At 41.7% G+C, this 27,569-nt stretch overlaps 1 protein-coding gene across 4 annotated transcripts in view; it reads left to right on the plus strand.

Annotated features, from left to right (window-relative positions):
* Positions 1-27,569, plus strand: part of Ror2 (receptor tyrosine kinase like orphan receptor 2) — a 48,750-nt gene that overhangs the window by 2,719 nt on the left and 18,462 nt on the right. For all 4 annotated transcript variants that reach the window (XM_010607608.3, XM_010607609.3, XM_010607611.1 and 1 more), the window contains exons 2-3: positions 16,437-16,724; positions 17,492-17,522. In XM_010607608.3, coding sequence (XP_010605910.1) covers positions 16,437-16,724; positions 17,492-17,522 — 319 coding nt within the window. The remainder of the gene's footprint in view (positions 1-16,436; positions 16,725-17,491; positions 17,523-27,569) is intronic.

Here is a 27,569-nt window from a genome sequence, read left to right on the forward strand (position 1 = left end):
TTCCTTCCTTCCTTCCTTCCTTCCTTCCTTTCTTCCTTCACAGCCAGATACCACCAGTGATGGAGGAATTGGCCTGTCAACACCACTTTGAGCAATGTCTAGAGTGACAGTGTTCTGGGAATGTCACTGCATGACTATATGTAGCTGAAATCATGAAGCTGTCATGGCTGAATGTACAGTGTTTGCTATTTCTTTAGTCCAGTAGTCATTCATGATCCACACACATCTGCAAACCCTGGGCAGGTGAAATGGGCCAGTCTGTTGGTGCTCCTCCTTTTCCCACAAAGCAGTATATGAGAGTCAGCCAGTGAAGAGTAGCTTTGTTCAGACATACTATGCAAGTACTCCACCAGCCCTCAGTAATTACGGGCTTCACACCTAAGCTCTACCAACTGTGGGTCAAAAATATTTTTTGAAAACTATGTCTGGACTGAACATTTACAATTTTTTTTCTCATTCCCTAAGCAATACAGTAAAACAACATAACATCTACACTGTATTAGGTTTGTAAGTAATTTATAGATGCTTCAAAGTACAGAATCCTGCGACCAGAATTGTGGAAAGAATTAAGTTTGTGAACCCAGGAACGACTGTATAGGGAGAGTGAGTGTAAGTTACATGCAGAGACTATCCTACTTTATTTAAGCAATTTGAGCATCCACAGAGTTTAGTATCTGAGGTAGGGTCCTGGAGTCAGTGCCTTGCAAATACAAAGGGGTGACTGTGGCTGGTGTTCAGTACAGAGTAAAAAAATGGAGAAAGACAAGACGGTGGGAGGTGGGGTAGGGGCAGGTCCCTGAGCCAAAAAAAGAGGCTAACTTACAGATGAAAAGATTACTGTAAATTTCCATATTGCAAAGTGCTGTCCTTGTCAGCACAGAAGCTGGCCTCAGGACTTCAGAGCACTGCGTTAACTCAGGAGTGGATGCTGAATAGGAATTTTGTATTCTCTGTTCTATTAGACATGCACTATATAAGCATACATGGAACTTGTTATTATTGCGTTACTTACCAAAGCCCAAATTTAGCCTAGAAACTACTTGCTTTTTTGTTCCAAGGCTGTATTTTAAATGCATGTGTAATATCACTCGTGTTCTGTAAAGTCAGTGCTTTGGAATGTTTGTGGGAAGTGGATAATTTCTACATGCCGGTGTGGGGTGGAGCTGATCTTGCTCCTCTGGTGGGCCCTGTACTCTGGCTCAGCCAGAGTAGATGCAGTATACTGTGTCTCCCATCTTAGGAGAGCTATTCATTTCTATGTTAAAACCAAAGGGGAGTTCTGAGGTTCCCCATGGGAGGACAGATTGCAATTATAGGTAATCTCAAGTGGGTTTTCAATAACAGGGTAGAAAATCCATGCGCACTTGCCTTGTACTTACCAGGCTGCCCTGTTATGTGTAACTGGGGGTGAGGGTGCAGTGCTGTACCAAACTTTCCTTGGAAAGAGTCAGCAAAGCAGTCTGAGGAATGTGGTGTGTTACCATGGAGACATGGTGCCTAACTGTCAGGTTTTTTTTTTTCTTCCTGGTCCCCGGAATTGAACTCAGGGCCTTGTGCTTGCCAGGCAGGCACTACACCACTGAGCTAAATGTTCAGCCCAGGTCAGTTTCTTGAGTGGTGTAGGTCAGGGAGACTGATGAGCAGATACACTGGGTATGTGTCTGGTTTCTGGAACTTGTATGGGGGGGTGCACACATGCACAGGAGTGTGTATAGAGGTGTGTACACGTGTGCATGATGACTTCTGAAATTTAGCAGAGTGAAAGACTCTGAGGCTAACCAGCTAAAAAATAAGAATAGGATCCCCAATTGTAAGCCTTGTTATAGTGTTATCTGTGAATTCTGTGAGAACTTTGGATGTAGCTTGTGGCAAGTCTGGGCATCTTCACCTCCTGGCCAGCCAGTCACCTAGACATCATCCCAAGCTCCAGTTACTTCATCTACAACATGATGAGTGTTAGTTCTTAATGCTGTTTTGTGCTTTTGTCCCCTTTGAATGGAGGGACACTCCCTAGAACAGGGCATGTGTAAGTGCCCAGACAAGAGCATTAGAGGCAACCAGCCATCTGCTGGATTCTAAGCGGCTCATGGTGAATCACACTGAGAAGCATCCCTCCCTGTCAGGTGGAGGTTGCTTGTCTCCTAGATTCTTTGCATTTTACAAGGTAAAGACTAAACACAGAGGTGGCAGAGACCAATGAGGGAAAGTGCATTTGAATAGGATGCACAGGGGATTGGGGTGCAGTTGGGCTGATGGCACAAGTGCTTCATGAAGTGTACCATTCTGGTATTCATTGTTCCCTTCCTACCATGGGAGTGAGTTCCTGCCTTCATCAACAGCAGAGTTGAGGCAAATAGGGGGAAAAAATAGAGTTACATGAAGAGTGTAGAAGTGTACAGAGAATCAAGGGTGGTCTGTACCCCAGTGGCAGGGCAGGCTCCTGCAAGGATGTGGCCTGAACTCCATCTCAGTGTATCAGCAAGTGCTCACTGAGGCTCACCAAATACCAGGTCCTGGGTTCCATGGTATAGCAGAGGGAGAAATGGCTTATCTACCCTCCTAAGTACTGTAGCTAGGTCACAGTTTAAGCTGATAGGAGATGGATTAACAAGAGAACAGATAAACAGTAGGTAGGTACACAGGAAGCAAGATGGATACTCCAAATCCCAATGAGAGGGAAAAACTGTGCATCCTCTTCGTGGGGAAGAAGGCAGAGGCAATTTAGAGGAAAGGAGAAGAATTTTGGGAAAGAAGAATTGGACCTGAGGACCTGTAGCAGTCTGGTTGTAGTGTTGGCCTCCACTTCTCTCCTGAAATCTAGTTAATTTTCCCTTATTAAAATCTCAGAGACAGGGATTTGTGGCAACTGAGTTCCCCTGGAGGACCTCTCCTTACAGATAGGGAGTTCAGAGAAATCCTCTGCCTGTGTCCCCTCAGTGGGTACCCAGGCACTTCAGTGTCACACCAGCACACCAAAGTGTCCTATTTCCTGTTCCCTAATGCTGGTTCAGTTGATCTGTGAAGTGTGCCATTAAGCAGTTTTTGTCAGTGTGCAAATGTTGTCAGGTGCTCGGATATTAGGGACCAGTGGTTTGTCATTGACTGAAGAATCTGCACAGGGCAGGGTTGAACTTGGCTAATTCAGATTGTCTTTCAGACTCAAATTTCTTTTACAAAAAGACTTATTCAGATCTATACCTTAGGCTGCAGTTTCTCTGAATAGCCAGCTCGAAACAAAACACATCAAAGTAAAAAAAAAGAAAAAGAAAAAGAAAAAAGAAAAGTGTTTGGGTATGGAGTATTTGATCCTTATGAAGTATTTTGGGGTATTATCTTCTGAGTCCCAACACTGGAAACACCTCAAGATGAGGTGATGTGGTCTCCATTTTCCTTGAGCTCCGGAATAGGTGGGGATGGTGAGGCTGGAAGGACAGTTAGCTCAGGAAGATGCTAGAGGAAAGTGGGCTGGCACGGGTGTGGTGGTGGCTTCATTCCTAGATGAGTGGTGAGGAGTTGTTCAAGAGCCCCATGAGGACAGAGGCCAGAGGCCAGAGTCCAGCAAAGGCCTCACGGAATCCAAGCAAGTTCAAGCTTAAAATGCTCCAGGCAGGGGCTGGGCATGGGTAGTCAGTGTTTAGGGCAGAGGTCCCACCTGAGGTGGAATCTCCTTCCAGGCACCCACTTGTGCTCTGTTCCTCTTCTCATGATGCACAGGGGCAAAGCTGGCCCTGCACAGAAGCCATATGAGGAGCTATGGTCAGACCTAGGTTTCAGTCTGCAGCCTAGGATGCTGTGTAGTGAAGGTCTTTCTGCCTTCCCCATGGTGTAGGGACCTTCCAGGGCCACTCTGGGGTGCAGCCTACTTAAGAGGAATGGGGAGAAGTGGGCAGGCAAACAAAGAAGATGGGCACATATTGGGGTATCTCAGCCCAGAGGGGTCACTGACTGACCGGGTCTTGGAGTTGATCTCTGAGAACGTTCTGATGGTGCTTCCTGGGGTTCAAGAAAATACTTCTCCCACTATTTTTGTAGGGGTAATGAGGATCAAACTCAGGACCTTGCACTTGGTAGGCAGGCAGCAGCACCACTGAGCTAAATCCCTGGCCCTCTTCTACTATTTCTGTGGAGGGCACAAGCAACGAGACCCTTCAGGTTGAAGTGAGAACCCTAGCAGCCTAGCAGGATGTACAGGGCTCCCAGCTCCCTGGGATGTAGACCCCTGAACTGTCTTTGCCAAGCAATTATAAGCTTATGCTGAGTTATATGCCTACATCTACCCTCCCTGGGAATTGCAGGGCATATATTTTGTGCCTGTGGGCAAAAGGGTAACTCGGAACTGAGCAGCCTTCCAGTCTAGGGCTCTCAGCCACAGAGCACAAGACCAGATGGAGGTGAGGCCTCCTATAGGCCTCACAGCCACATAGTCCTAGGCAAGATGTTCCTGAAAGGTTGTCCAACTTAAGACAAAATGAGCATGAGGTTTCCAGACTCTGAGCCTGCAGCCCTCAGGAAGGTGATGGCCATGTAGGGAGCCCCCTCAGTTTCACGGAAGACGATTATCCCCCTTATTAGCTGTGAATTTGCAAGGGCCATTGGGCTGTCTGGGGTCTGGGCCCCAGCCCTCAAAGAGGAATTTCAAAGCGTACACTACCCCAAGGTATGCAGAGGCCCTCAGCAGCTTCCCACAATTTCTGCGCCTTTGTCTTCTTCCCTAGGGTTCTCTGTCCTCATGGGGCTGGGGGAGGAGAGGCAGGGGGCAGTCCTGGGGTTTGGCTGCCTCTGTCTGTCCTTTTTGGGTGGGTGTTGGTGTCACTGATGTTTATTCAGCTGATTCTTTTCTACTACAGCCCCTCTTCCTCTCCCCTCAGTCCCTCTACCCCTCTGGTTAGTTTCCCAGAGCTTTCATAACAGCACCCTGGGCTGGGTACCTTACATCAACAAGAGTGTGTTTTCACAGTACCAGATCCTGGAAATCTAAAATCAGCCATCTGCAGGGTTGATTCAGTCTGAGCTCTGAGGAGAATCTGTTCTGGCTTATCCTTCAGCTTCAGGTGTTGCAGGCGTCCCTCAAGCAGTGACAGCATGACTCCCTTCTTCCTCACGTTGCTCTTTCCTCTGTGTGCCCATGTACCTTCACTCTTGTAAGTATGCTGACCACTGGTTCAGGGTCCATTCTACTCTAAAGCATGACTCCCCTAACTGGGTCATCTCTGCAGTGACACTGGCCCATTGAGATAGCTTTCACAATTGGCAGTGAGGTCCTCAACATAAAGGGTTGGAGAATGAATGCAGTTCGCTTGGTATTCCTGGCTCCCTTTCTCCAAAGGTGCAAATGCTCATAGGTATTTCTCTTCATCTCTTTGCTTTTAGTGTCCTCCATTTTCCCTACTTACTCCTGGCTTTTCTGATATTCCCCCTCCTTTTCTGCATCTGGATCTGGGTGGACCAAAAGTCAGCCCAGTGTGAGAGCTTCTCAGCTCATTGCCTCCTGCTTGCTGTCTCCAGCTGATTTATTGACCTGTAAATATTTTCCCCTGGGAAGAGTGGCTTTATATCCTTCCTGCTGCTCCCAGGTCTCCTTTTCACTTGCCCTTCCAGGAAATTTGTCTGTTTTATTTCCCGCCAGTCAAAACCTTATGACCTCATGACCCCTAGCACAAAGGCTTTCTTTATCTTTTTTCCAGACTGGCCTGCATGGCCTATAAATAAGTAGATCCTCAAACACCTAAAGTAATTTGACTATAATGGTGACTGTTTGTATGGTGGATTGGGATATAAAAATCATTAATCATTGATCTGACTGTGATTGTGAAGCAGGGTAGTGCCCTGCAGGATGGGATATGTCAATGCTTGGACTCAGCTCTACTTTCCAGAGTGGGGAGGCAAAACTTTTAGCATCAATTGTTATAAAAGTTGCATTGCTGTTGGGAAGTAGAATTCATTTGGGCCAAGGAAAAGGGAAGAGTTCTCTTGCTAACACTATGGAGCCCAAACTGGATCTGTAGTAGTGAAATTCTCAGTCAGCCATGCCTGGCTCCTTTTAGCCTGTTAAATTGTCTGGAGTGGTTTGGGTATGCTCTAAAGAAGTTTTTGTGAACTACAGGAAAATTTAGAAAATGGTTAGTACAAGTCCCATATTTTGCACATGAGGGAAATCAAGCAAAGAGAGGTTAGATGGCTGACTGTAAATTAAATTCCACAGGAGAAAGAAATATTGTACTTCAGCTTCAGAGAGCTTTCTTTCCAGCTTTCCATTTTTGGCCCCAAGAGAATTGATGACAGGGAAAGTGGTGGACCAAGTTGATTTGGCAGCTCTCCCATGTCAATTACATACACATGCTCAGTAAAAAATTAATAAGAGATTTAAATGCTTATAACGACTTGCAAGACTGATGGAAAAATGCCCTGGAATCAGGAAGAAAAAGGAGAGAGAATTATAAATAACAGCCTTGGGCTACGACGCAGCCTTGGGGAATGGCCTCAATTTCCTGGGTCTTCAAGGAGAATTTGTCTAGACAGATTTGGAATCTGAAGGTGTCATGCTGGTAGTACACAGACTACCAAAAGTGACAAGAGATGCAATCACGGGCCTACAGAACAGATGTGGATGCATCTGTAAGCTGCAGGACAGAGAGATTGCCAGTAAGACAGGGATACCAGGGCAGAAGGGCAGCTGCACAAACCTCCTGTCCTCCAGTGCCTTCATAGTGGAATAGCTCCAGAAGAGGAGTGCTACCCTAAGAGGATACAAGCGAGCAGGGAAATCCTGATTGAGACTGAATGTAGTATCTTACTGTTACTGATTTCACTCAGACTTGGATATATATTAGGCTATTTTTGAGCATAAATAATGGATTAGGATACAAATCCAGTTTCATTGTAAGAAAATAAAGGAATTGTCCCTTTGGGGTACTTTTTGGGCTGTTATATAATCCTCTCTCTCTTCCTGGCTACTGAATACTTTGGCTTAAAACAGGGAAGGATGGGAAATAGAAAATATAGTCAAACAGAATAAGTGAATAATGTAAGGAAGATCAACATAAATCTGTTAAATAGCATCCCTGCTGCAGCAACTCTAATACTGGGCCCAGTTTCATTGAGAGTCTTGAGTTTCAGCACCAAGCCAGGAGGGAACCTGTGAGGTCCACAGAACCAAGGCCTTGCAGACAAGTCTGTCACAAAAAACTGGGGCATCTCAGAGTTGCAGTCCTGGAGTAAAGGTTTGAAAACCTTTTCAGCTGTCAGCTTGAAGAGGTGAGCAGATGGCTTCTCTTGACTCTAGCTTGAGGTGGAGAATGCCTGAGAAGTTTCCCCATGACGACTCAGACTAGTGCCCACACCTCTGTAGCCCAGATGTACATTGCCAGACTGCTGTAGGAAATCTCCAGCCAGAAAGTTAAAATAAAACTTGGCACTGCCTGTTGAAGGAACCCAGTCATCAAGGGATTCCCACAGAAAAGCCAGCACTTTATGAACAATTACAAAGCATGAGCAGAGTGTCTTGGGATGAGCAGTGAGCTGGTAATGGACAAAGCCAAAATCATTAGAAGAAAAGGAGGACATGAAACCATACAGAAGAAAAAGCATTAGTGAATTTGAAAAGGAAGCAAACAGACCTTATAAATATGGAAATACAGGCCATGAATTGAGAAACTTGATAGAGAGTTTACAAAACAGGTAATATTCAGCTTAAAATAGAGAAGGATGGGGAATATTGAAAGGTAAACAGTATAAGCGAATAATAAAAGGAAGATGAGTAAATCTTGAAGATTTCAAAACAAATAGAGGGGAAGCCAGAGGCAATATTTTGTGAGATACTGATAGATAGCTTCACTAAATTTCATGATTTTTCAGATTTGAGGAGGGAGATCAAGATCTGAGAAAGATAATAAGTAAATTCACATCTAGTAATATATAGTTCAGAAAAGTAAAGACAAAGGATTTTAAAAGACAAAGGCATTAAAAATGGCCTAAGGGGAGAGGTTCAGAATATCTGCAAAGAACTTTGAACATTATCCACAAAAGACAACAGTGTGACTTGTCAATCTAGAAATCTCTGCCCAGCTAAAGTATTCTTCAAGAGTGATAGTAACGGAGAGTTGTAGACCAAAGCTAGTAGTGTTTACAACTTCAGTCCTTTGCTCAAGAAATGAATTGATTCAGGAGTCCTCCAAGGAGGGAGGTGCAAGAAGTGTTAGTGAGGAAATAACTTATAACAAGTTGGCAGATCTCAATGAACTGAAGCAATAAAAGTCAACAATAACATATCAGCACTGAAGATTTAAAAACAGGTATAACAGCAGTTACTGAGCAGCAGTAAACTCAAAGGTATGTGATGTGATGTGTGTGTGTCTCTGTGTGTGTGTGTGTGTGTGTGTGTGTGTGAGAGAGAGAGAGAGAGAGAGAGAGAGAGAGAAAACTTGTAATTCACAGCATATAAAAGTTCTTGTTTTAGGGAGGCTTTATCAAATTAAGGCTACCTACAAAAAGCGGTTAAGCTGCCCCTGAAGTATAACTGTCAAACAATTAAGGGGAGAGATGATGAGTTTTTAAAAATCCAGTAGAAAATAGGAAGAGAGGAATAAGAAACAAAGTCAAAATATTAAAAAATGAGTAAGTGTTATGGCTTTTATTTAAATGTCCCCCCAAACCTCATGTGTTCATAGATGGGGCTTTTCAGAGGTGGCTGGATCCAGCGTGTGTGAATATGGATTAAGGATGTATGGAAACTAAATCAATTCACTGAGTTGGTTTTTAGCACAGTTCTGGATGTGGATAATGGAAAGGCCTTTCTTGGATGTGAGGGCACCAAGCAACAGGTTCATAGCCTGGATGAGGGAAAAGGGAAAAGGGGGCTCATTGCTATGGCTGCTGCTTCCTGCTTCCTGTTTCTGCCTGCCCTCCCATGGACTATTTCTCGTCAGCCATATTCCTCTCCCATGCTGCCTTGCTTTTTCTCCTTTAACTTTGGGTGTCAGGTATTTTGTCTCACCAGTGAGAAAAATAAAACAATAAGTAAAAAAACTCATAACTTAACAGACTCCTAAAATGATATGTAAAATTGTGTGCCATTTATAAGATTTGTGTATAGTATAAAATATGATAAAAAATTAAAAAGGTAAAATTAGAGCTTTGTTAACCAAATGCACCCTGACACCGTTATAATAACATCAGATGAAATGGTCCTTTAGACAAAAGCATTATGTACTGATGTAAAGACCGAATAATGCAGTAAACCTGAAGTTCAATGTACCCAGGCATATAGTATATAAATATAGTTAGACAGAATTACAGATAAGTATATTATAAATGTTAACAATAAAAAGGACCAAAACAGCTCAGTGGCATTTAAGAATCATCATGTAGAATATGTGTTTTTAAAAAAACGCTACAATAAAAGCATACTTTTAATAACGTATTAAAATGGGAAGAAAAGGGTTAAAGGTGTAGGGAAAGTGGGAAGAGTAGGGGAAAGGTAATAACGGAAAAAAATATGAGAAAATGAAAAAATAGAAATAAAGTGTTTGTAAATGGGGAGAGGAGGAGGGGGTGAAAGGAGGGCAGGGACAAGGGGAAAAAATGAGAACCAAGACCACCTGTCATGTAAAGGTACAAGATCCCAATAATGAATGTAACTGTACTGTATACCTAAAATGTACCAATAAACTCAATAAAAGCAAAAAAAAATAAATAAAATAACTTGTATTGGCTAGGGTTCCCTAGAGGAGCAGAAGCAATAGAAAATATGTGTATGATTATGCAAGGGGATTTATTAATGTGGGAGAGTCCACAATGGCTGACTACATGTTGGAGTACCCCAGGATCCAGTTGCTGCTCAGCCCAAGGTGACAGAAGCTGCAAACATAGCACCAGTCTCAAGGTTGAAGGCCTGAAAGTTCACTGGAGAGTTGTTGGCATGGGTGTGGGAGGAGGCTGGAGAAACTGGAGACCAGTTTCCAAAGACAAAGGCCTTAAAAGATACACCCTTTCAGACAGATGGGAGCTCTTTAAAAGCATACCAACTTCTTTCCCTCTTTTAAAACTTCCATCCAGGCTATAAGCTTCTTGGTTAATGTCCATAAACCAGGATGAAAGGTTTTGTTTCCCAAGTGATCTCATGCCAGCGATCTCTGGAAACACCCTATCCACACACCCAGAACTGTGCTTCACTAATCTGCTAGGTGTTTCTCAACCCAGTCGAGGTGACATGTCACAATTAACAGTCCTATAACTCATAGCTAAATAGAAAAAATAAATAAGTCATACAGTTGTTGGGTCTCTTCCAGACACATGAAGATTAAATCTTTTCTTAAATATCTAAAGAAGCTGAAGAAAAATATATACACTAGAAAACAAACAAAATAAGAAATTTACTGTAGAAGTTAGAGGAAAGGGCAACAAAATGGCAGCATGAACAGTTACAGAAGGGAAGCCCCAAGAAACATTTCAGAAGATGGTGACTCTTCTGAGGAATTCTGAAGATGCAAACTAAAATGCCAGTGTTGTACTATTTCACATCCATCAGATTGGCAAATGTTTTAAAGCCACCAAGCAAGTATCAGTGAATTTGTGGGGAAATGCTTTAATCCAGATATTGTTAGTGAGGTATGCATTGTTTCAAATACTTCTAAGACATAGATGACTTAAGATTTTCAAGACCCTATGACTCACCACTTCTGTAGCCAGGTGAAAACTTCTGAGGTACTCTTGTACATGGGTACAGATGACCAATAAGAAAAGGTGGAGATAACTTGTCCCTTGATTGGGAAATGGATAAACAAATTGTGGTTCATTTATACAGTAGATTTTTGCACAGTATTTGAAAGTACGATTGTCAACATAGAATGACTTTAAATGAAAAAGGCAAATAGTAAAGATGATCTTCCAGGGAAATTTTCTAAAACCATTTCTAAAATATAGAAATACTTATTGGAATAATGCATATGAATTTATTGGAAAGTGAACAAAGGGATCAGAGGGTTTCGGTTGCATTTCTAAAATTCTTTACTTGTTCAAAGCCGAATATAGCTAAAACATTGACATAAAATTTTGATATATGTCTAATATACTATAATAATTATCAATATTTACTACAATAGAATTATTTTTATAATATGTCTAATAATATTAATTTCTATATGTTTGCAACATTTCAACATCTATAATTTTTTAATTCAAAAAGAACACTGAATACAAAGGAGTTATGAGAAGAATGAATTTTGATAATTAAAACAAATACATTATCAGATGATAATTATGTAGAAAATGCAAGACAGTCAACTCAAAATTTTTTTTTTTCAGCTTTAATTGAGTTTATTGGTACATTTTAGGGATACAGTACAGTTACATTCATTGTTGGGATCATGTACCTCTACATGGCAAGTCTTGATTCTCATTTTTTCCCCTTACCTCTGCCCTCCCTTCACCCTCTCCTCCCCTCCCCATCTACAAACACTTTATTTTCATCTTTTCATTCTCTCACGTTTTTTTCTTTTCCCTTTTTACTCTTCCCCTACCCATCCCACCTTCCCTACACCTTTAGCTCCTTTCTTCCCACTTCTAAATGTCAGTAATCTTATTAGAATCTTATGCATTGTTGCAGATTATTCACACCAGGGACACTATTTGGTGTTTACACATGTGTGACTTATTTATTTCACTTAGGAGTATATCTTCAATATGTATCCATTTTCCTATGAATGAATCTATTTTCTCGTTCTTTATGGCTGAGTAATATTCCATTTTATAGAAAACCCACAACTTCTTTATCCAGTTTCCAACGGATGGGCAAATACGCTGTTTCCAAGATTTAGCTATTACAAACTGTGCCGCTATAAACATGGGTGCACATACTTCTCTGTGATATGATTCTTTTAGTTCTCTTGGAAAGATACCCAGCAGAGGGATGGCTGGGTCAAATGGAACCTCCAGTCCAAGCTCTTTGAGGTATGTCCATATTGATTTCCGTAGTGGTTGCCTTAGTCTGCACTCCCATCAACAATGGAGAAGGGTTCCTTTCTCCCCACAACCCCGCCAACATTTGTTATTGTGTGATTTCTTGATAGCAGCCATTCTTTGTGGGGTGAGGTGGAATCTCAGTGTTGTTTTCATCTGCATCTCTCGAATGACCAGTGAGGTGGAACATTTTTTCAAATATTTTCTTGCTGCTTTTACTTCTTTGTCTGAGAAATGTCTGTTCATTTCAGATGCCCATTTTTGAATCGGGTCTTTATATTTGGGGGGAATGATTGTTTTGAGTTCTTTATATATCCTTGATAATAGTCCTTTGTCTGAGGAACAGCTGGTAAAAATTTTTTCCCACATTGTAGATTGTCTCTTAGTTCTGCTGATGGTTTCTTTTGAAGTACAGAAGCTTTTTAGTAAGATGAGATCCCAGTTGTTGATTCTATCTGCTAGTTGCCGTGCTACTGAGGATTTGTTCATAAAGTCTTTTCCTATACCAATGTCTTCCAGAGTTCTGCCTAACTTACCTTCCAGCAAGTTTAATGTTTCTGTTTTAATATTTAGATCTTTAATCCATTTGGATTTTAATTTAGTAAATGGTGAAAGATAAGGGTCTAGTTTTAATCTGTGGCAGGTTGACATCCAGTTTTTCCAACACCATTTATTAAAGAGGCTATCTTTCCTCCACTGAGGATGGTCAGCTCCTTTGTCAAAGATGAGGTAGCTGAGTACATCTGCGTTTGTTTTTGTTCAACTCAAAATATTTAATAAAGATAGTTCAGCAAAGAGGCAAGACATAAGGAGAATCTATGTAGTAAACAGAATAATGCTACCCCAATGTTGTACATGTCCTGACATGGGAATGTGTTACCTTGAATAGCACAGGGACTTTGTAGATGTGATTAAGGATGGTGAGATGGGGAGGTTATCCTCGTAAGGCGTGTTGCACAGGGATCCTTAGAAAAGGGAAGCAGCAAGACCAGTGCTTAGTAGGAGATGTATTGGTGGAAACAAGGATGCAAGGAAGGGGTACTGAGCCAGGAATAAAGGCAATATTTGTCACGTAGGAAAGGCAAAACAAAACAAAAAAACAGATTCTCAACAAGAACTTCAGTGAAAGTTTAATGATAGGATTCTTGACATCTGTAGTGTAAGATAATAAATCTATGTTGTTTTTGGTCAGTTGTTACTGTGGAATAGGAAATCAATACAATATGTAGAAAATTGCTCTCATAGCTTTTCTATATCTCTAATCCACAGAAATAATAGAAATAAAACCAAATTTACTACAGTAAGGGGAAATAGCTAGAAATCCACCTGGAAAAAAGGATGCAAAAATCTATATGAAGAAAATTGGAAAGCTTTGCTAAGTAGACCTGCAGTAGGTCTGAAATAGACATCTACTGTGCCTCCTCAGTACTGTCCAGAGGTTCACTTTTTTATACATGCAGATCTTTATCTTTCAAAACCCTGTTTTTTAAATGGAAGTTATTGAAGTGATTCTAAAATGTAGAGAAAACATTCCTCTGAGAGTAACGGATGTTTTTCTTATCCAAATGTACTTCATTCATCACCACTTAGCAAGTGTGATACTGCTCTAGCAACAGGCCATGAAACGAGGGGAGGAGTGAGTGGAGCTTGTCTTAGATGGAGCACCCATGGAACTACTTCTGTGGAGTGGTGTTCAGAAGAGAGTGAACCCTGGAGAAGTGGCAAAGACCCGTGGAGAAAGAGTGCTACTGGCCACCTGAGCAATGAGGGACAGCTTGGTATGGTCTAGAGAGAAAGGATCTCCTTCTCTGGGAAAAAGGGTGGGAAGAAAAGTTAGGAGGGCTGTGAACTAGGTATTCTACATTATCTGGCTTCCCAGCTTCCTGGAGGCTTGTTTATCAAGTGAGAGAGTTACAAATATATAAAATTCCCTAATTATCAATCTCTGGTTTTTGGTCCCATTGAGCTTTTATTGGAGCTTGAAGGTAGCTAATTCTGGGCCTAGGTTGGGATTTGTGTGTCATCTTGGGAAGACCCCATCGGTCCATTCTCCAGGCAGATTTTTTTATATGCATTGCATCAGCACCTCCCCTGTGGCCGTTTAGGAAAATTCTTTTCAGTTCTAGTGTGAACCTGGTCTGGCCAGAGCATGGTAAAATGATGTGTTGAGATGGGCAGCCCAGGTTATATCTGCTTTGCATGGTCAAAGCAGATTAGATTTGTGTTCAACAAGACTGAAGTGGAATCCAGAACGCAGGAGCTTTGAGAACACAAGGCTTCCAGTGTGGCATTTGTGTGGTTGAATTAATAAGGACTTAGAATTATATCCTGTGCATCAGCGTCACTTTTTGAACATTGTCAGTATTTCAGTTACCTTCCAGCTGTGTTACTCATAAGATTAGCTTCTACAACATAATCTAGTGAGTACAGTAAGAAATAGTTGGAATTAGGCTTGTGGTATTCTGAGAGGTTGAGACAGGAGGATTCCAAGTTTGAGCCCAGACTATGCAACTTAGTGAAACCTTGTCTGAAAGTAAAAGTAAAAAAGGTTTGACCAGGAGACAGCCAAGGTGGAACCTAATGATGTTGCTAATAATAATCATAAATAGTAGTTGTTAATTAGTGACTCCTTTGCAGATAGCCCCTGTGCCTGAAGACCATACCCTCATCTTGAAATCTACCTGCTCCCACTCAACATCCGGGACCAGCAGCCATCCAACAATGTTTCTCAGTTACAGGGACCACTATAAGTCCTTAAATTTTGCAACTAAATAAGCAAAGATAGACAAATGCCATCTTTTAACTGCATTTTAGAAGAAAGGATTGGAGCCAACCAAAAACAAGCCAAAAGTTTCAGAACGTGAATGTACAGTTAACATCCTATACCCATGGGTTTTGCATCTATAGATTGCATGCGTTTTGCAAGTGTACATTGAAATGTTAAAACAAAAAGCTGTGTCTGTATGGAACATGTGTAGACTTTTTCCTTGTTATTCCTAAACAACAACTATTTCTAAGCATTTGCACTGTCTTAGGTATTATAAGCAATTTAGAAATGACTTTAAAATATTTTGGAGGATGTGTATAGGTTTGTTGCAAGTACTCTGCCATCTTACATAAGAAAATTGAACATCTTTTAAAATTGCTTTAGATTAATATATTAATTTTGTCTAAAATAAATTCACCTGCTCACCAGCAGTTGTGTTATCTAATATTAGTCTTCCTTACACTGTTATAGAAGTTCATTTTGCTTGTCTTGAGAGAGAGTACCCTGTCAACCCTGGACCACATTGCCCAAGTGTATGCATGCAAAGACCATGCATGCACATACATATACATATGACACACACTCCACATACAGATGCACACTTACATGTGCACACACGTGTACACCAGTTTTCTCCTGCCCCTCTGACTTTCTCTCATGCCCCCTGGAATTTAAGCTCCTGAACTTGTTTGGCTGAGGCCTCCACACACAAGGATGTGGCATTTCCAGTTCCTTCCTTAAGATTAGCTCTGCCTACTCCGTAGGCCAGTATCATCAGGCCCTGTCTGCCCTCAAATAAGTGAGCCCTGCCCTTCTCCTGACCAGGGAACAGCAGAACAGGGCTGTTGGTCTTCTCAGTGTTGTCTCTGTTCTAGTTATAGGACAGTAATGAGCTTACTGGGGGATAAGTGTGTTTTGCTGCACATTTTCTTTATATATTGTACTTAATGTGGCTTTGTGCTTAATCAGGTATAGAATTTATATCATACTGACCAGCCCAGGTTAGATTTAGTGTTTGGAAAGAGAAGTGTACAGTTGAGCCTCATTATGTGTGGATTATGTAGTTGAAGCTCACCAAATGTGTAGAATGTGTTCACAGCCTGGGTCACTACTCGTGTTCTTGTAGTCTTCCACGGGGGTATCAAGACCTACATTCCCAGCTGTGGCTGAACAAGGTGACACTTTTCCTGGTGTCCTCTGTCATGCTGTGAATATGCATCCTTTTCTTGGCCTATTTAATGTCACATCGTTGGAACTTTTGTCCTTTATATAGATGATTCCTATGTTTAAAAGGATCCCCAGACACAGTGCTGAAGTGGTGTCCAGTGTTTGTAGTCTGTGATATACCTTCCACAGAAAATGTATATGTTAAAAGAATTTCATTCAGACATGAGTTTTAGTGCTGTTGACTATAAGCTCTATGCAAAGAAATCAGCAATGTGTGTTGATAAAAAGAACTCAGCAGAAACAAGTTATATCTTAAATTGGTTCACAAAACATTGCGACCAAAGGCTGCAGCAAGCTGACCTTTTCTTTCCCATTGCAGCTCATGTTCACTAGAGTGCAGTGCAGTTGTTGCCTACGAGTGGAGTTGGCGGTGTGCATGTAGATGAATGGAAATGGGAACCTCCCCACCATAGCAGTTCATACAGGGGCCACAGGGCCTCCCAGCCTCTGCTGATATTTGCTCTTTTGTGACCCCTCTCCTTGGCAGGTTACTTTCTGAATTTTCTGGAGCCAGTAAACAACATTACCATTGTCCAGGGTCAGACTGCAATTCTACACTGCAAGGTGGCAGGAAACCCACCCCCCAATGTGCGGTGGCTAAAGAATGATGCGCCGGTTGTGCAGGAGCCCAGGAGGATCATCATCCGGAAGACAGAATACGGTTCTCGACTGAGAATCCAAGACTTGGACACAACAGACACTGGCTACTACCAATGTGTGGCTACCAATGGAATAAAGACCATTACTGCCACTGGAGTCCTCTATGTGCGGCTTGGTGAGTCAGGCATCAAAGGCTTGGGAACATTCACAGACAGCAGGAGATTAATTTGCTATTTGAAATTAAACACACACATTAACATGAGAGGAAATCAATAAAACTATTCCTTAAGGCCTTCCCCCGTGTGGATAAGAATCTAGCTTGCTCTGCTACCCCTTTACTAGTACTGAAAGAAAATAGACACAGATGGAGTGATTGGTAAACCCAGAGTAGAGAGGAGAACTGCACGCACACAAGGTGACTGGTGTGACTGGTGTCTGCTGCATTGGCCCAAGCTGGCCAGCCACAGCCTCTGCCAGGTTCTGCTCGCTGTGTCCCATGTACACCTCGTTCAGTTGAGCTGGGAGGGCATAGTGATGACAGCTTTGAACTTCTGAGCTTGTCACATGTGGTGAAGGAATGCATGGCAGGAAGGAATGTGTCTTTAGTCCCAGTTGTGGGAAGGGCCAGGCAATGAGTGCCCCAAGCTTCTGCCACTCCAAATCATAAAACCATATAGCTCTTGTGTATAAAGCTTAGACGAGGAAAGAGAGAAAGGAGCAAAAACCCTGAAAGTATTTCTCAGAGTATGTGCATATATAGAAAGCAACCCTTCCCTTCCCTCTCTGGCATCGTTGGTGACTCCTCACAAGCAAAGCAGAGCCCAAGCTGAGGGCAGTTGCCACGAATGAGCCCCTGGACTCCTGTCCTGATTACCATTAGTTTGAGGACAGTTACGTTCCAGATCTTGATCTCGGAGTAACATCTCTGTTTTGTCCTTTCAGGTCCAACACACAGCCCAAATCATAACTTTCAGTAAGTATTTGCTTTCCTCAGGCCATTTTCCGATGCTCTGGGGGTTTCTGTTACATAAGAATGCAGGTTTCAGAGCCAGCTTACTCCATACTTCACCGGATTTGCTAGTAATTGGCTGGGCTTCACACGAGATGGCAGTGCACTTTTTTGGGGCTGGAAAGCTTTTACATTTTCCATGTTTTGTGTAAAGAAGAAATGTCATACAAACAAAAGTTGTTAATTGCTTTCAGTGAGCATGACCTTCAAGGGCAACTGAATGGAATATAAACATTTGCATCAGGTTGCCAAGTCCAGGAGTTCCTGTTCATGAAGGCATTTGCCAGCAAAGAGGCATTTTCACTGTGAAATCCCAACACCACACATCTTCACTTCCTCTTTCTCTCTATCTTCCTGTCTTCCTGTCCTTCTTGTGCTGTGGATCAAAGCCCGTTGCACATTCTAGACAAGTGCTCTACCATTGTGTTAGTCACTTTCTCATCACTGGGACAAAATTCCTGACACCCACAACTTAAAGGAGGAAAGGTTTGTTTGGCTCATGGTTTCAGAGGACTCAGGCTGTGGTCTGCTGGCTCTAAGGCAGAAGTGGCAAAGCAAAGGAAAGCTGCTCAATTCATAGCAGCCAGGAAGCAGAGAGAGGGTTGGAAGGAGTCAGGGACAAGAATAGACCCTTCCAGGTCATGGCCTCTATGACCTGTTTTTTTCCAACTGGGCCCCACCTCCTAATGGCACACTCAGCTATAAACTCATCAGTCCAGTTGAATGCTGTGCCCCCATCATCCAATCAACTTCCCAGAGCTCCACCTCTGACATATGAGATTTTTGGGGGATGTTTTAGAGCTAAACTCTAATATGAGCCAAACAACCCTTTCCACCTTTAAGTTGTCGGTGTCAGGTATTTTGTGCCAGTGATGAGAAGTTGACTAGTACAGTGTAGAGCACAACCACTGAGCTACATCTCCAACCTGCACATTTGCAGTCTATAAATCTGTGCGCACTGAGCCTCAGGACACCTCTATAGCTGGGGCTTCAACCTGCATTACAGATGGGAGACTTGAGATTTGGTGCACTGCTGACAGAGTCTGGTTTTAGACTTGGGCATCTTGTTTCCCAGTGCGGTGTCATCCCACTGTCGCCCCAGTTATGCTGGGAGATTCTCTGCACTGCTAGTTGCTTTTGCTGTGCGCATGGAGAGTTACTTGTTTTATTGTTTGTGTCTGAAATGCACAATTAAAATTACTTCATATCCTACAACAGCCACACTGAAGAGCAAGTGCTCCACTTTCAGATGTTCTGCACAATAGCAGGAACATGTATTCTGGGACCTGGGCAGTCTTCCTTGACTCTTAATCCCTGGTGTCTTGGACCATTAACCACCCAGTGGTGTGCTTCAGGGCCGTGTTTGGCTGAGTGTAGCCCAGGGGCAGGGTCGTCTTTGTGCACATCAGCAGCCTTCTTGAAAGAGGCAGAGTCTTAGGAATCAAAGAAGCAGTGCTAGAGCAACTCCTTAATAATTATTCATACAGTGGGTGGTTAGGACTAAGAAACTGCTTCACATGCACATAGATGAGGCTTTGGAAAATGCTGTCATTTCAAAAGCTGATTCATTAATTTCTCTAGTGTTTATACACTTGTGTTTATATAAACATATACTATTACAACATAGTACTGTTATGAATATATACTAGGAGTGGGGTAGAGCTCAAGGGTGAAGCTCAGGGGTAGAGTGATTGCCTAGCATGTGTGAGGCCCTGGGTTCAGTTCCTAGCACTACAGAAATACATGCATATACATGTATATGCATATTGTTATATGTATATATGATTATGGTTTATTTATATATAATTATACAGATATAACTTGAATAATTATATAAATATGTAAATATACCATTTGTTCATGTAATTATATAATTGTAATTCATAATTAAAATATTTTCATATACTTATATGATGATTATAAATATATACTTACTTATATAAAATATCTCACACCATCTTGCTGTTGATTTCCTTCTTGTTTCAAGGTATGAATTAAATTGACACATTCCAGTCAGCAATTCAGACAGTTGCAACACAGTTAAAGCTCCCAACTTCTGTTCCCAGGGCTTTTAGCTGGCGAAAGTTTCCTCTGACACAGAGTGGGCCACCTGGGGGCTTTCTTAGCATTTGATATATAAATGTACCCAGAAAAATACATCTTTTCATTTCTTTTTACTTTCATACATGTTGACATGTTTCATTAGCAATACTCTTAAATACCTTTCCATGTCAGTGAATTTTAAATTCCCCTGGTGTTCTTCTCTCTCTCCGGACTTGCACAGGAGCACGTGACCATTGCTGTAGCAGTGGGAATTCCATCATGTCCACCATCAGTGCTGCAGCAGTAGCCCTGCCTTGACCCCAGATACCTGGGGATGATAGATTCTAACAATGAAGCATGCTTAGGGGTGTGATTCACCTTTTACACACTTGTCACCGCTTATCCACAGCTTTACTTTTGAAAGCTTTAATTACCCTGAATCCAGCTTGAAGATACTAAGTGAAACATTACAGAAATAACTAATCATTGCATTCTAAGTTGTGATCCATTCTGAGTTGGGCGATGAACCCTTATGCTGTCCTGCTCCATCCTACCTAGGACATAGCCCTTTAGTGTTTTCTTGCTATGTATGCTCTCTACCTGTTAGTCACTTCAGGGCCATCTTGCTTATCAGATTGACTGTCGGTGCCACAGTGCTTGCATTTTATTTAATAATCATCACAAAGCCCAAGAGTAGTGTTCCTGGCAATTTGGATATGCCAAAGAGAAAATTAGAGTGCTCCTTTTAAGTTAAAAAATGCAAGTAAAATATTTTGAGATACATATACCACATTCACATAACCTTTACTATAGTATGTCACCATTGGTCTATTTTATTATTTTTGTGTTAATCTCTATTGTGCTTAATTTATAAATTAAATTTTATCATGGGTATGTTCCTTAAGGGAAAAAAATGAGGACATGTAAGGTTTGAGATTGTCTTAGTCACTTTCCTTGTTGCTAAGACAAAACACACAACATCCACAACTTAAAGGAGGAAAGGTTTATTTTGGCTCATGTTTTAGAAACTTCAGTCCTTGCATGGGCAGCCAGCTCTAGGCAAAGTGAATATGATAGATGAAAATTCCTCACCCCGCAGCAGCCAGAAGTCAGAGTCAAGGGAGGAGCTGGGAAGGGAGATTGACTCTTCCAGATCACATGCACAGTGACTGACCTCTTCCAACTGGACCCTGCCTGCTAACAGCTGGTCAGCTGTTGCACCTCCATAATCCGAACGTAGTGAGTCTTGGAATGTGTCCTCTATGGAAAAGGGTTGTTCACAGGCTGCTTCCCTGCTGTGACATGAAGAGACTACGTTTTTCCTTCTCTTTCATAAAATGATTTCATAACAACCTCAGAAATTGTGAATTTTTGCCACTCTAAAAGGAGAAAGAATGTTATCATGCCTGATTTCCTCCCCTTTTCCCCATTACTAGTGAGACTGACCGTGTCAGTCCATGTTTCTTGGTAGGAAGTCCTGTTTCCTTATTAGTTCTCTTTGACCATTTTCCCTTTACCTTGTTTCTTAATGATTTTAATAATTATATCTTATTTCTTGGTCATATAGAAGTTAGAATTCTTCTGTTACTTGACTAAGTTTTTATGTTGTGTCTTGCTAAATAATTCCTTAACTTCCTCAAAATTGTTATTGTTCCCTGGTTTTTGTTGCACTATTATTAGTGAATTTAGTCCTTTTTTACTCTTGCTAACTTTTTCAGACTTTCTTTGTGGCCAATTTGCTACAGTCAGTTTTTCTGAATATTTTCTGGTATTCCCAAAAATAAATGTGCTCTGATGGTAGTTTCACTTTCCTTGATTTATGTATTAGATCAGTTACATTACATGTGTTACTAAAAGTATTTTTTATCTACAAGTTGCAGATGTTTGAAAATTTGTGAGTCATCCACAGGCATACTAGATTCACCCATTTCTTTTTTCTTTCTTTTTTTTTTCCTCATGGAATTTATTGGTATATCTTAGGTATACAGTACAGTTACATTCATTATTGGGATCTTGTACCTTCACATGACAGGTCTTGGTTCTTATTTTTTTCACCTTATCCCTGCCCTCTCTTCACCCCCTCCATTTCTGTTTTCTAATCTTTAATATTTTGCTCATGTGTCCTTAACTATCTGTAGTTTCTAATAGCGAAAAAAACTGTAATTTCAAGACTGTATCTTTTTTTATTATTCCACAGTCCCTTTTAATGCTTTTTACTTGGAATTCAATTTGGAGTAAATTGCTATATCTACTTTCTTTTATTTGTATTTACCAAAGACTTTTTGTTTTTTTTTTTTTTTTTTTTTACCTCTGAAGCACATTTTTTAAAAAAATTCTTTTTGTGTTCTGTTTTATGCAGATCTCCTGTAAGTAGCACAAAACCAGATTTTTGGATGTGGATGAGGAAGGTTTTCCAATCTAAAACTCCATATAAACCACATGCATTTTATCTAATACTCAGTTTTCAGATCTGTGAGTCAGTGCTGATGTAATCACCCCCTGCCTTCTCAGGGTTCACTGTCACTGACACAAGTGTCTCTCGGAGGACCATGGTCCTGTGTCCCCTTGCATCTGAAGGTGAGAATGCTCTGAGGACAGAGATCATGAGTGGAGCTGTAGGCATGCATTCCCCTTCCAGGAGAGGAGCCCCATCGTCCTCCACCATAGCTAAGGGGTTCCTAATCCCACCTGACATCTTGCAGGTGTTATTGTCATAGCTTAAGATTTTGCCAGTGTCTTTCACCAAATTTGTGGTAATTTTATGTTATGTTCCACCAGTTAACTGTAAAGTTAAACATCATCTTGTTGGCTTAATAGTTGTTGAATTGCCTGTTTACATACAACCTATCCTTGTGATTTAAGGTTCCATATTACAAATTCACTCACTCACTTTAAAGTTGATTTTATAACCTAAAAATGAACAGTTCGGATGTTTTCATGGTCATTCACAGACATGCACAGAGTGGTAAAAAATTGGAATCACCCAGCACATACTTTCTCAGTTGGAGTCAAGGAAGATGACACTCTTGGTTAAATCCTTAGATTGTAAACAGGTATCCTTTTTTGTGGTCTATTTGATATCACACAATTCATTTTTGTGTGCTTTTTGTTTGTTATTTCCCAGTTTTAAGTGGCTCCCACCATAGTGCCAAAGAGCTGTTTAGTCATCTGGAGCACAAGGAGAGTGTGATGTATCTGAGAAGAAATATGTGTGTTAGGTGAGCTTTGTTCAGACATGAGTTACAGTGCTGTTGGCAGTGGGTTCAGTGCTAACCAGTCAATAACAAATTAAATACAGTGTCTTTAAACAGAAGTACACATAAAACAGTTATGTATTGATGGGTTGAAGAAAATACTGTGACTACAGCTTTTCTGAAAACAAACTATATTTTGTCTGGGAGTGATGGCTCAATTTTCACTAATTCAGTCTTTGCGATGACTTAATGGAAAATAAGTACCATAAATAACCAAAAGTAGATTATATTTTGTCTATTTTCTCCTAGGACATTTGTCTTTTTCTTACTCTTTTGCAAAAGTTTTAGAATATTTTGTGGATATGATTATTGACATAGTGTTTGCTCTGTCTAGAATTGATTTTTATGCTAGTATAAGCTCATACTCTGCTGTAATGTTTTTCTGTATACATGGTGTAGTGCCTCACATCGCCTAACGTATTATGTCATCTGTAATCTTTAAATTTAATATCACTTCTGTCATACATGAAATGTCTATACATATGGGTCTGCCTGTTCTCTATTAATTAAATGGGTTCTATATTTAATTCCAACAGCTTTTGGTCCTGAAGTAACACCACAAGACTAACAGTGTAGCTTTGTGTAGTGTATGAATACCGTAAGTAGGAGAAAATCCCCTTCCTTACCGCTGTGGGCTAACCTATGTCCGCAATTCATATGTTGAACCCCTAAGCAATGTGTTTATTTTATCAGAAATAGAGAAGTAAGATTAAATGTGGCTAGAAAGGCCATAGCTGTGATCTAATAGAACTGTTGTTTTTATAAAGGAGAAGAGACATCAGAAACTTTCACATATCATGTGAGAATCCAACAAGTAGATTGGCCCCTCCCTTTTAATGACGTGTTTATGATATCTCTGAAAGTTAATCAAAATAAAGACAAAAGAGCTAAAACAGTCCATGAGTGTTGTGTTTCTGGGATGCACAAATAAGTTGCTCAGGGACTTCCATCTTGGACCGGTGGCATTGTTTAGCAATGCACACAGTCCCTGTTCTTTCCCTACTGGTCAGACAGTGTGTCCTGTACATGTAAATGTGGAGTTGAGACTGACAGGAATGGGCCTTCTTTACCCACTGCTCTCTCAGGCCCACATGCTTGGGTGCTGGTGGTACCTGTAACTTCAGCGTGTGGTCTGGTGTCCTGGGAGGCTAAGGGAATGCGAGCCATCACAGCATTGTTTTCCTTGCATCTGTGTTCAGTGGAGGGTGAAAGAGGGTGTGTGCCTAGAGAGGGCATTTCCCTATTGGTGCAGGTCCAAGCACAGTTACTCTAACTCCCTCAGGCAGTAGTTTGGGCCCTGTCCAGGGGACTAATACCAGGCTACAGTCTCCCATTTCATAGGTGGGTTTTGTTTCGTTTCTGCACCTCAGAATTACAGATGACTCCATTTCACTACCAGAAGGCTGTCCATGTGTGCAGCACACAGAGTTGGGATGGGCTGGGGCCGCATGACAAGGTGGGCGCTCCCTGGAGGTGCAGCATCAGAGCTCCCATTGGCCCTGTGTTTCCTGGCCAAGCCTGCAGCCCACAAGTGTGAACATGCATACTGTGCTGTGTCAGGAAGGCATGTTCCTTTGGACAGTTGAATACTAATTCTTGCTCTATGGGAAATCACTTTTCTTGGGGCCATGTCATGAACCATTCTATTTTCTGACTTAACACCAGGCGATTCCAAGACTTCCACCAATCTTCTGTGCTCTTGACAAACTTGAAATCACCATTTCCAAGTCCACCTCATCTCCCCATCTACAGACTCATGTGGTGAACCACAGAAGGGGTGCCCCACATGGCACCACCCACTGAGCCTGTGTGAAGGGAACTTGGTGTCTTCTATGTCCAACTCTTTGATTACAGGAAAATAGGTCTAGAAAAAAAAAAAAAACTGGTGAAACTGCCACCTGACAAGCCAGTAATTAAAAATGACGTCTTTGCCATTGGTGAGTGAACACACCTGGGCAAAAGGCTGATTTAGCATTTGATTCTTGTTAAATCCACAACACCATCAACTCTGTCAAGTTTAACTCAATCCAGCACATCCTGAAGGAGGAGAAGAGCCCTTCTTTTTTCCCTCAGTGCTAATTTTTTTGGATACGTTTTGTTTTCAAAGCTCTCCTTAAATCCCCATAGTAAGTAAAAACACCCCTTAATGTTTCAGTGTTTCTAAGATCAGTGCTGTTGTCTTGCATAACAGTAGCAAATTCAGGTACACTGATGTTGGTGTTCCAGTTTTTTTAAATTGCCACTTTAATATCTCTTGGACTTTTTTGTTTTCTTGGAGAGTCCTAAGAAGTTCCCTACTTAATGCAGGGCTATGTATCCTGCTCTGGTTGGGGGAGTTGTTCTACAGATGTCCACTAGGGCAGAGTGACCTCAAGGATTGTCTGCTCTTCAGTTTCTTCACTTATTGTTCTGTTTAGTGCAGATGATTTCTAGGCATAGGTACTACTTTTTCCAGTTGTCCTTGTGGAGTTTCCCCTTTTGTTGTGACATTGCTCAGGATGTTGTCATGCGCCTGAGAAGGGTGGTGGGGTCTGTTTCCACAGTACATTAGATTACTATTAGACTCCTTTGAGCTTCTGCGGTTTCAGCTTTCTGAGCTTTGTGAATTGCTCTTTGTCCTCTTTTGTTTTCCCTCTCTGTGGAAGGTGCTACATCTTCTGCTTTGCTGGAGCAGGCAGCCTATTTATTATGGATAGAATCCCTCCAAAGAAGAACAATTATGAAAATGATTTTACTACTTTTTAACAAAAAACTGCTCTGCGGGAAAAATGTTCAACTCCTATGCAATATGTAACTACATTTGAATGTTGACACTGATAAGTTTTCAGTTTCAAATGAGACTTTGTTTCCCTTAAATCTCATTATTTCTCTCTATGAATTGATCCAAGCGTCACTTCTGCTGATTTTTATTTTCAGCATGCACACGGTAGGGAGGTTGTGGATCAGCACCCCCACATTCTCAGCCCTTGTGGAGAAACTCTCTCTATTGCAGGACCCCTCCTTCCTGCCTGCCCCATCTTCCTGCCCCTCTCCTGTTAAGTCTTCTTACCCATTATTACAGGCATTTACCCCTTTCCTCCTTAACATAACCTCCTCGTGCAGAAGCTGCTTCTCCATCAGGGCAGCATTAGAAAGGCAGGGGTTTTCAACTTGAATGAAGATAAAGCATAATTCTGTTAGAAAATAGAAATTTATATTCTAAAACTCAAAAACCTAAAGGGATATCTTTCCACTAGTCTTGTGCAGTGTTTTATACATTCTCTAAAATTCAGGCTGAAAGCCCACAGAGAGGTATGCACTGGGGGCAAAGTGTGAGGGAATGAGTCCCTTCTTAGCAGCCCCGTATTCCTACTGCTTTCTCCACCCTGTGGCTTCAGACAGGGCCGAGGGAGTAGCCTGCATCCAGAGTCGGCTGCCTCTTCCCCGAGTTCTGGCAGGGAAAAGGAGAAATCGCTCCTCGTGGGTTCACCCCAAGTGAATGGAGTCTCACATTATGGTCATAGCTCATGTGTGATTATCCAGCCATGTGCATCTCAGTGATTTTTCTGGCATAGTGACCCTGCCACACACGTCAGGGTATAGGCACATCGTCTCTGTTGGTGCTTTTGGCTCAGAGAAGTTGAAGGGGGTACAGATGGGGCTCACACTTGTGCTTACCTATTTGAAACTACATTTAAGGACTCCAAAGAACTAGCAACTAGTGAGACTGACAGAAAGACAACCCCCTCATGCGGACACCAAAAGCCCCTAATTAGATTATTGATGGCTGAAAGTTATTTTCTTTGAAAAAAGACCTTTCTTTGGGGATTTGAGAAGATAGCAGAGTGGGGAAGCACAAAAGAGAGATTGTCAGTGGGATCCTTTGTCTCTTGCAAGTGTCCAGCCTTTGTGACAGCTTTGACTGAGAGCGTAAGTCCATTTGTGTAAATTGAACACCACCCATATGTCCCATGGAACTAATTTCCACCTTCAGATGACACAAGACAAGTGTTCAAACCAATGTGCTTGGCTCCAGACTTGCTAGAAAATAAGCTACTGAAGTACAGGTCTGAGAGACCCAGCAGATGCCATCCCAGGAACCCAGCCCCTCCATTTTGCCCCTGAAAATGGCAGTCCTGAACGCTGCCCCAAGGGCCACTGTTCAGCATAGCTGGGGACTTGTAGGGTGGTTTTACTGGCTTAAACAGAACTGGCAGGTTCTGCAAAAGAGATTTTATAACAGCTTCCTGCCTGGGTATTTGGAAGAGGACGAGGTCCCTTTCATGTCAGTGCAGGCTGTCCCCACGGGACCAGAAAGGGCGGACTACAAAACAAGAGAGTATCCTGTTGTCACGAACTCCTCTCAGACCCCCGCTGTGTGCAGCATCTGATCCCTGCTCACTTTGGAAGCCAGGTCACATCTCCACATGTCTTAAATGTGCATCTCATCTTGCAAGACCATGAGGGCCAGAGTTTCTGGAATATCTCCATTGCCTTTGAATGTGGTAGAAGATACATTGTGTATTGCTTTTCTCCTTTTCAAAGATTTCTGTCCTGTGATGTAATGATAGGACACACCTTATGGATTATCATTTTTATAAAATCTTTGTGAGTGCAGGAGGTTTACAGGGATGCACTGTAATGTCTCTGGTGTAGACTTAAGGGTAAGAAGAAATGTTTCTTATTCCTAGTTGTGTGTGTTTTGTGCACATGTGTAACAACAGTCTGTATGTTC

This window comes from Fukomys damarensis, unplaced genomic scaffold, assembly GCF_012274545.1.
Source record: "Fukomys damarensis isolate Sample0158 unplaced genomic scaffold, DMR_v1.0_HiC HiC_scaffold_27, whole genome shotgun sequence".
NCBI lineage: Eukaryota > Metazoa > Chordata > Mammalia > Rodentia > Bathyergidae > Fukomys > Fukomys damarensis.